Below are 10,676 nucleotides of genomic sequence, written 5' to 3'. Positions count from 1 at the left end.
TATACACTAATTAAAACATACCTACGAATATATATATATTCTATTTCTGCCAGTAAATCCTCCTAAATGTTTCACACTGGAGCTTTAAAAGAACCCATGAGAGAGAAAAGGTTAGGAAACACTGGTTTAATCTTTCTAGCAATGAATTCATATATGTAAAAACCTTTTTTCTAGTGTAAAATCTTACAATAATATGTAACTAGAGCTGTCAAATAAATGTAGTGGCGTTAAATATATAATATTTAGGTCTGAAGTGTAGTGAGTAGAAGGAAAAAGCAGCATAAAAGTACCTCAAAATTGTATTAAATTACAGTACTTGAGTAAATGTACTTTGTTGCTTTCCACCACTGGAAACTGGAGAGGATCTGAATGTTTGCTCCACTATGTAGGTTGGGGAGGAAAACTTCCTTCCTTCCTTCCGTTCAAACGCCTACGAATAGATACAAGCCCACACCGATGCCACATTCCTTGAAACCAGAGCCTTAATGAACGCTAAAAACTGTCACCGAAAACAGCCAAACTGACCTTTAGTGGAATTTACCACTTCTAATTAACACCGGGACGCTCTGCTCTTTTCATTCCTCTTCATGTGTATTCTTTTCAGTGAGCGTTCACCAAAGAGGACAGCACACATCCACTGAAATCCCAATTCCCAGCAAAGTGATGAGTGTAAACACATAAAATCCAGTTGACACATCTCCGAGGCAGGAAAAGGGAGATTTAATAAATGACGAGGAGGCCTCTGTGTGTACAGTCAACCGGCCAGACGAGTGTTTGATTTCCCTCAAGGACACAATGTTTCCCCTGCACGAGAAAACACAAAAAATCCAATCATGTTGTGTCTGGGACTGCGGCGGGACACAGCATGCACATATTTTTTATGTCTATATATATATATGAAAAATATGGAGTGACTGACAACCAGTGTCATTTAGCACTGTCAGAAAATCAAAGAATCATAATATGCAACCTGTCATTAGACTATATTTTCATATAATGTTGCAGGAAAGCGTAGGAAGGAAGAGATAGATCTCTAAATCTAACGAATGGAAACATAAGAGGAGAGACTGAGAAAGATTAGTGGAGGCGTCTTCTGCTCGATAAACTGGCCGAGAGAGACGCAGGAGGTTTTCAGAAGCGGTGCTCAATCAGCAGAAAAATACAGGCTTTTAACCCTCAGCATGGGATACCGGAAGAAACGAGTTCTCCTGCTGCGTCGGAGGGAAATGACAGATCTGAGTTAACTTGTTGGTCTGAAAGTTTAAACCGAGACAGAAGGACGGAGAGAGACAGGGGGAAGAGAAGAAGAAATGGACGAGGAGAGTTAAGGAGCTACTTTCTTAGCCTGAGTGGGACAAAATTCATCAGCAGGAGCTCGTTATTACCTCCGCCAAGGACATAAACCTAAAATAACCGCTGTCAACCTGAAATGAAGACAGATTCAGCAACTGTATGGCATCTTTCTCACTTAAATGTTTTCAGAAACACATTTTGGGGGAACTATTTTCGGAATATGAGAGAAAGTTTTCAAACGGGCCGCCATGTTGGTCCATTTTTAAATCCCGGAGCAGCAAGCGTTTGTCCAATGAGGTCCAGCCAGAAGTGTCGGAGGGTGGAGCCTTTTGTGACTACGTCATAAGTGTCCAGTGCTGGAAGTGTCGCAACCCCTCGCTTCTTGTGGACACGTGCTATAATGCCTTTTTGTTTATATGTGTTTATAATACACATAGTAACCACAGAGCGGGGTAGTATTCCACTATTATTTAATTGACTAGAATGAGAGAATGTATAAGAATAACTATTCTGCTCACAGGTTTCACACTCTTTAATCTGCCAATCTACAGCATTGATCGCTATGGAACAACTAAATCTGATCAGACGAGGGATCCCTGAGACTACATCTTATAAAATAGGGGTTCTGCAGCCTGATGTGTATCAATTTGGGGGTTTTCAATTTGTTAGAGCCTAAGGTGATGTTTTCAAATGTCTTGTTTACAATCTAAAACACAAAGAAATTCAAATCTCAACAGAAAAGCAACATATTCTCAGATGTGAGCAGCAGGAACTGGTGAATGTTTGACATTTCTGCTTGAGAAATGGCTCAAATGATTAATTGATCACGAAAAGTGTTGCCTATTAATTTTCTTTAAGCGTTTTAGCAGTAATTGCACAGCGGTTGAACTGGACTGAATTACACTGTGTAGTTATTGCCTTTTCTGTGCCGACCCCTGCAGGTTAAACTTCAGCTCTCCGCAAGGCGCCGTCTTTGTTTGAAAGCTTGCTGTCTGGAAACACTCACACGCCGCACAGATGAACAGATGTATAGTAAAGCAAACACACAGTGGGAGATATGGATTTCTGTTGATGACCGTGTCTCAGTCGCCTTAGGCCGTGCACCCGCCGAGGAGAAGCTCAATAATCGTCTGTCAACAACACAGACATTCAACTCTGTCTGTGGTGCGTTTACGTGGAAAAAGACACACAAGCTCATCAGGAAGAAACTCTTCTGTATGGTTTTCCATCCTTGTGTGCAAATATATGTGTGCAAGATTAACGTAGTAGCTGGTCAGACGCTTTAGTGTCAGAACAGACAAACATAAAGAATACAGGCAGACACTGTATTCCTGTTCACCGCTTTCATTAAAATGAACTTGCTCAAACCCTCATTCGTCTTCCTGACAGGTGTTCAATCGGCCTCTCCAGATCCAGGATGCAATCACATGCTATTAAGAGACCGTGTGTGTGTGTGTGTGTGTGTGTGTGTCTGTGTGTGATATGGACCCACTGGTTTGTGTGAGGGTCCAGTGGAGCCTTTAAGAACATTATAGCGACCTTATAGTGCAGTTACAATAAAACTGCACATTGGAAACATCAGTTAACAGCTGGAAGATACAATAATCAGCCCACCTGTCCACTCATTAGGTAATAAAAATATTAATCTAAGGATAATGGGCCTCGTGCAAGAAACGTCTCATTCTAAGGTAACGAAAACACGATTCCTATTTTCAGCTGATACTGAACATACCTATAAATATTATTAAGCCAGAGCCAGAAGATGATTAGCTTAGCTTAGCATAAAGACTAGCTAGCCTCACTCTTTTCACGGTTCAGAAATACACCTACCAGAACCCCTACAGCTCAGTCATTAACATGTTATATCTCATTGGATTCGTACACAAACAGTAATGTAAAAACTAGAATTTGTTACAAGCTGTAAATATTTGTAATAAATACCACTGACAGTATATATAATGGACAGAGCTTCTGGGTCTGTGAAGTGAAGCCAACACCGAAGTGTCTTAAACCTGCATTCTATGTAACAACCAGCAGGGGGCAGCCCCATTACCATTCAGTCTTATGGAGAAATGAGCCGACTTCTGACTTGATTTATTAGCTCAGTAAACAGTAAACTAATGAGTTTATGGTCTCAATCTCTAGTTTTAAGTCTTCTGCCATACAGCATGATCAAGTTAGTTAATATAAATTAATTATAAAGACTCTCACTGTCTTAGGATAATGGGGTGGCACTTGGGGTGGCCAATCAGACTTCAGGGGTATCCAGTTCCACCCCAGGCCCCTCTCCGGACACGCCCCTGCTTAAGTAGAGTAACACTAGTGTACAGTATATATAATATGACAATGTCAGCAGTTTATCCAAGACTGTAAATCTCTAGAGACTGCTAAGATTACATACAGTCATCACAACTCAAACCAATAGAAAAACAAACAGATTAGCTCCAATTTCTTTTTTTTTTGGAACACCTCCGTCTTCTTCCCGAACTGCTCTCTCACTCCCTCGTGCTTTTTCTAGAAAGGGGTTTTTCTTTGCCTCGGGCCAGAGCTAAACTCACCGCCGTTCTCCTGAAACACTTTGGACAGTTGTGAAAACCATAGTTAATTAGATCGCTGTTACAGATTAGACTTTGGGCCCCTTTACGGTCTCAAAAACACAAAGTAATGCTGTTCAGGTTTGTTTGTGTCCGTTTACCTTCATTTTAACTACTCCATATCGTGGGGTGTGTGTGTGTGTGTGGTGTTCATTTGTGTGTGAATGTATAAGAGGGTGCTGGCTTTCTTAAACTTTGCGCAACACGTGATGCATTGTGAATAGTATTATATATATATATATATATATACACATATATATACATATATACACAACATTGTGTCATGGAAGATCCAATTACGTCTCAGTGGATTTTATATTTTCTTTAATCTCATGTGCCTGTGGCAAGTTTTATGGAATATTTTATTGTCTCTTTAATATTGTGCAAGAAATACAAACAACCTTACAAGTGTGTGTGTGTGTGTGTGTGTGTGTGTGTGTTAACCCATTAATGACCAACGACTGTATTTATTATGTTAAGGAAAAGCCCCCGAGATGTTTTTTTCTGTTAGAGATAAAAAAAAATCTGCTGTGGAAACTGTAAAGACATGTTACTTAAATGACAAAGTCACCATTTTACACACATTCACACACATTTATCGTACCTTAGTTGGTAGACAAAGTTAATTTTCTTTTAAAAATAATAACATTCATTTGACGCTCATTCAACCATCAGATTTACACTTGATTAAAGCACACATCACTCACAGCACATGAATTCAACTGGACCAAGCTTTTGATATAACGTTTCATAGTTTTTGACCGACCGGTGACCGACTTTTCACCGACCAACTTTTTTTTATCACTTTTTATTTACATTTGGGTACTTGCAGATGTAAGTACTAAATAATACCATTACAGTTCTAACAGTGACTTTATAAACAGTTTCATCAGATTCTTTCCGACTGTAACAAATTACTTGTTAGCTTATCACTCATTTAAGTAGGCAGTCCAGGCCTCTGATGTAAACACACGACACTCATCCAAAGATCTTTTGAGGTGAGAACCTCCACTCACTGACACAACTGTTCAACCAGAAGTGGACTGTTCCAACAAATCTTACTGAGTTTCCAGTTAATATTTATTTACCTATTTTCATTCATATCAGATCAATGACTCATAAACTTATTATTTTTGCAGCGTTACTAATAAAGTAGCTAAAATAAAGGTGTGTCAGTTGAATTAATCAACTTTTAGGCAAATATAAATATCAGATCAGACTTGTTGTCGAAGATACCCAATATTTAAAGACTCAGTTTGGGATTGGGACCAAAAAAACTTGATAAGGAGATCCCTAATTGGAAGTATATTGGTAATATCAAATCCCTGCTGGGAAGTTGGCTGCATATGTCACTCGTAAACATGTATACCTTCATTCTGTGGACATGAACATTGCACTAAAATCAGGCTGTTATCTCATCAAGCCAAGAGTCAGACCGGGTGGAGGGCGCAGCACTTGAACCGAGACTGACTGCAAATGTATACGACGTGCGCTGTCATAAGAATACACATGAGCACACTCTATTTTTCACACTCTTAAAAGCACACAGATGCATGCAAACGTACCTCTCTGTCCTTGAGCTTCATGGCCAGCACTAGTTGGTTCCTGTGATTGGCCAGAGCCTCTCTGTAGCTGCCTTTGGAGAAGAGGGCAGAGCCAAGGTTCCCGTGAGCTCGGCATTCACCTGACTGGTCACCTGTGGACGAGACATTCATTACAACTGTTTCACTCCTGCACAGTCCGTTCACGCCACACTCCATCGCTCTCTCCTCTTCCCTACCTAAAGTCTTGGTCACCTCCAGGTCCTGCTGCATGTAGGCCATACTCTTCTCTGCGTTACCCAAAGACCAGTACGCTGAGCTCAGGGCAGAGAAGACGGATCCGCGCAGCTTTAGCGAGCATGTGCCGATCTTCAGCCCCGCCTCCAGCACCACGACAGAGGCCCCGTGGAAACTGTGGGTCAGCAGTTCCTGACCGATGACCGACACGACCACGAACGGGCTCTTGTCCAGCTTCATCTTCTGGAGCTGATGGTAGGTGGGCTCAAGGGAGTCTGGGAAGGTTTAAGCACAGACAGAGAAACCGGAGAGGTAAAGAACAGGATCAATTGTTATTTTTATTAGCTAAAAGACAGGGCTGCGTTACTGCCCGAGAACTGGTCTTCCAGTTCCAAGTGAGACCAGGGGTTCCCAAACTGTTTCATGTCAGGGGTCCCCACAATAAATGCACATTACACCATTGACCCCCAGTTTGAGAGGTAACAAACAGACAAAATCTGAACAATTACAAAACTAAGACTGGAAAAATAAACAAACACAAGATAAACAAAAGGGAAAATACATGTTAAATATATAATTTACAATTTATACAAAAGGGATAAAAAGAAACCAAAAAGCAAAAAAAAACTAAAACTAAAGGAAACCAGCCTCATTAGCAGAGTATTTATTTATTTCTTATTTTTAGGTTTGAAGATAATCAATCTTCTTCAATCCAAAAAGTAATGTTAAAATATTCTATTCCTCCTTTTGCTGGGGACCCCCTACAACCCACCAAAGGACCCCTGTTGGTCCCTGGACCACCAGTGTCTGCCAGTAATATAAAATATATGATACGACATGCAAAGGGGGTGACTGGTTTCCTGTTTTTCAGAAAACATTGGTTCGGAATGGAGGAAGTGTTTGAACCTCCACCTTCAGAATTTCCAGGTCTAGTCAGAAATGTAGTCAGTGTTGTAGTTTTTAAGAAGAAAAGTCCTTTAAATGTCATGAGATTTAAAGGTTTGCACTGCACACTCACTGAACCTGCATGAATTAATTTGTCAGAAGTCACATTACAGCTGTGGGAAATGCATACAGCCTTTAACTGTACTGGGAAGAGCACAACTGCATTAATGTAGATTACATTTGCAAAAATGAGGCATTTCCAATTTAAATTGTTCATCTGGAAGCTTCACAAACACTAACACCTGTCACTCACATGCCTGCAGCCATAAACATACATTTCCCTTGCTAATTTTGTGTGATTACATTGTTTAATATTCAAATATTATTTATTTATTGCATGATTTTGTTAGTGAAAGTGAAATAATTTCACCACGGCACAAAATTTCCACTCGTCATGAAAATGTATTGATGACTGAGCATTTTTATAATTACATTTTCTGCTGAGATTAACACACAGTTAAGAGGCGACAGTTATATTCAGATTACTGTAAAAATGCTTGGTTTGCATGAGGATGTGGGCTGTGGAGCATCGCCGGCTCTTCACACACTCAGACGGTTGTGAAACTCTCAGACCAGAACAACAAGAGTGTGAACACCGCCTGAAGAAACTGAGCATATGGACTGTGTTTGTGTGCCAGGCCTGTGTGATTAAAGCATGTCTCACAGGCAGAGGATGCATATGTTCTCAGATGTTAGATATTTTTGAGCAGGCAGCAAGTGATCAGCAAGGAAACCAGAGGGAGGTGGAGTGGCCCTGAAACCACAGAAGGAAAAAGACTGACTGAAGTTCAGCTTGTGTGTCATTTAGAGGTCAACACTGGCAGCAGGGGCGTAACCACGCTATAGGCACTGGAGGGGTCCTGATAAACGCCTTTCAGTACCCATATTTTCTTCACAATGAAACTTACAGTTATTTTGTTATTTAAAAGCTTTTATTATGAAGCAGAGCTTTAACCCTTCTCTGGAGGTGGTCCATCTCGGGCGCGGCTCGGCACAACTCAGCGCGTTTAAACTGGTGACGGAAAAGCAAATCAGTTCGGTATGGTTTAACTTGAATGGTGCTGCAGTCTTGTTAATACAATAACCATAGTATCTGTAAGATTGACCTGAACCTATGATCAAGCATGTACAGTATGGAGATCATTTAACAATCTGTGCTTGTAACCAGCATCTTTGAGTGAAACTAAAAGTGTGTCAGTAATAAGGTTCAAACACCACCAGCTCTGACAATAGATTCATTGAATTTGTGTTAATTAAATCACAGAAGATTTATGTCCATTACACACAACTGCCTCTACCACTGAGATTAGTTTATAAAGACCACTGTACACTGGAGTGCTGTCAGTAAACTGATGTAACTCCTCTGGGCTGAACACCAGACCATCACACAGGAACGCTATGTCCTCTGAAGAACTGGATGTGGAACATAAACAGGAATCAGCTCTTGGGACTTTTGGGGAGGGGGGGTTCAACTGTAAAGGTATTTCATGTATGGGGAATACACACTGTAAATGTTAGGAATAGAAACATCCTTCTAACAGCGACTAAAGCGCTGTGATATACCTCTCCAACGCAACAACACCCATACATGTTTTCCTACATTGGAAAAATACACAGTACACTTCACCCTCACCTGATGCACATGTATTCAGCGAAATACCTGGGAAGACGAATAAAATGTGTATTTTCACTAACATATTAAACATTAGTTATTGTCTAAATTGGAAATAGAGTCACACAGTAACACAAAAAATAGCATTTCTGAGGAATTATAATCTTTAAATTTCATTTAAAGAGAGTGGGGACGGCCTAAAATCCTATTTTCTTCACTGTTCTAGGTAGTTTTTATGAAGGTTTTACATGATGTATCTTCAAATTGCAATAAGAACAAAGGGCAAGACACTTTTCTTAATAATATAATGTATTATACACATAATTTTCACGCATTTATATGCATGTAATGGACAGAAAAGGCACCGATTAGTATTTATGTCCACTATAAAACCATTATGAAATGATGGCAAGATCTTCACAGATGTTTATTACTTATCAACATTATTTTCTTTTTGTTGAAACCAATAAGAATAACATTGCATATTGTAGACACCTGATGAATGTAAGTCCACTATTCTCTTTATCTTATCTGTGTTTGGTCTCAACTGTCTAACTTATGTCTGCTGCTTGCTGCTGAGCAGGTAGTGTAAAGCTTATGCACTGAAAACAGCTGCCTGCTCCAGCCTAAAACACATATAAAGCCCTATTCACACGGGACTAGCATTATCAAGGGACCTCATGTGTGATTTGTAATAATTGTCGAGGACGTTTGTGATCTTAATCCCTCGCATATTTTCCATTCCCTTCATTTGTAAAGTAAAAATTCCACCGCAAAGTCCTGTGATAATATTAGTCCTGTGATTATCTGCACCTCTGTGATTTGGGGTGATTTTGCTGCACCTCAAATGCATTCAGGTCATTATGATATCAGTATTTTTACAGTGAGCACAGCGGTTTCTGCAGCTGTCTCCAGCCTTTCAGTCTCCACCTTTCAGCACAGACGTTGGTCCATAATGACAATTGCAGAGAGCACGAATGCCACAGTTTGCGTGGCTTCAGTGAGCTGGGATGCGCACACACAGAGCTCTCCAGTATCACAAACCAACTTTAATGTCTGCTGTCCACAGCTAGCCGGGTGTCAGATTCTTTACTTTGACTTCATTAAAAACCTGCAGTGTCACACGGCAGCAGAAACCGTACGTATGGCTTTAAAATAAGAGCGTGTGCGGTTTTACGCCTGTGGCACAGCCGCTTCATTAACATCTCGCAGACTAAAGGATAATTTTATTAAATTTGAGTAAAATAGATTTTGCTTATCCTGTGAGAATGTGCCGCACAAAAACACAGATGTAGGGGGGTGATTTCTAAACCACATGAGGTCCCCTGGTAATACTAGTTCTGTGTGAATAGGGCTTAATTCCAGTTTTCGTTCATGGTGTGTTATCAGGTTTTTTTAAAAGGTCCAGGAACTATTGCTGTGGAGTCTGAAGCACTCGACATCACTGGCTCGTCAAGCACAAGCCTTGAGACTGCTGCAAGTGTTTGAATTCAAGAGTGTATGCAGACACTGGCTCTTAGTATCAATATTAGAACTGAGTATATTCTCTTTTAAAGCTGTAGATTGTGAGATACTGTAGCAGCTTGTTCAGACACTGAAAGAGAAAAAGAGCAATTCAAAGAAACTCCCCTCAATAGATTCTTAAAAGGTCTCAAGACATTTGGATTTGTCAGAACAAATGGTCAAAATTGTATTCCTCCAGTATTTATGCCAACAATATTACTTAACTTCCCATAATTCTACAATGCAGCGCTTCTAGGAAACTTGTTGGTATGGAGACGAAGCAGGCAGTTGTTGCACCATCAGTAAATCATTTCTGGGTGATTGGAGGGAGAATTAGTGCTAATGTCTGGTCCTGAGGGGTTCAGTGATGTAGAGCAGAAAGAGAACAGAGCTGTGACCTCTGGATTTCACCGTCTCTGCTGCAGGATTTCTGATTTACACTGAAAAAAACCTGGAATCTGTGTGGACTGGTGAGTTAAAGCCAAAAGAGTCTACACCAATGCACAGTTCCTGCTGTTTGTTGAACAATCGTTTAATGTGTCAAATAAAATATCTCCACTTGAATTCATGCTAAATTGATATCTGTAATAGACACATTACTTCCATTCTTATTACTTAAATGAATTGCACAACCTCCTAAACATATTCATTATTTCTTATTATCTTAATGGCACACACATTTCTGCTCATAATGGTTTTAAGATTAAATATCAACCATCAATTTAGTATGAATTAATGCTACATATAAAGCACATTTATTGTGTAGATTACAGTGTTTTCACACACGTCAAGGCGAATAATGTCATATTAACAAAGATAAAGACATTTAAAACAGAGTGCAGGACATTGCAGTTTACAGTAAATTGATTTTAATACTTTTCAAGATTCAAGAACTTTATTTGCCATTTGTGCTTGCACACATAGGAACTCATGTGCGGTTGTTGCTCAGAG

The 10,676-nt window shown here is 39.9% G+C and overlaps 1 protein-coding gene across 1 annotated transcript in view; it reads right to left on the bottom strand.

Moving 5' to 3' along the window:
- The window catches only part of ttc28 (tetratricopeptide repeat domain 28), a 127,060-nt gene that overhangs the window by 41,319 nt on the left and 75,065 nt on the right, over nt 1–10,676 (bottom strand). Inside the window, exons 4-5 of the mRNA XM_035668077.1 lie at nt 5,668–5,940; nt 5,453–5,583 (exon numbers count right to left, since the gene is read on the bottom strand). Coding sequence (XP_035523970.1) covers nt 5,453–5,583; nt 5,668–5,940 — 404 coding nt within the window. The remainder of the gene's footprint in view (nt 1–5,452; nt 5,584–5,667; nt 5,941–10,676) is intronic.

The sequence above is a fragment of the Morone saxatilis genome, unplaced genomic scaffold, assembly GCF_004916995.1.
Source record: "Morone saxatilis isolate NCDOM2014 unplaced genomic scaffold, NCSU_SB_2.0 Contig21, whole genome shotgun sequence".
NCBI classification, from domain to species: domain Eukaryota; kingdom Metazoa; phylum Chordata; class Actinopteri; family Moronidae; genus Morone; species Morone saxatilis.
The sequence above is the reverse complement of the archived record's forward strand: the minus strand, read 5'-3'. Positions and strand labels throughout refer to the sequence as shown.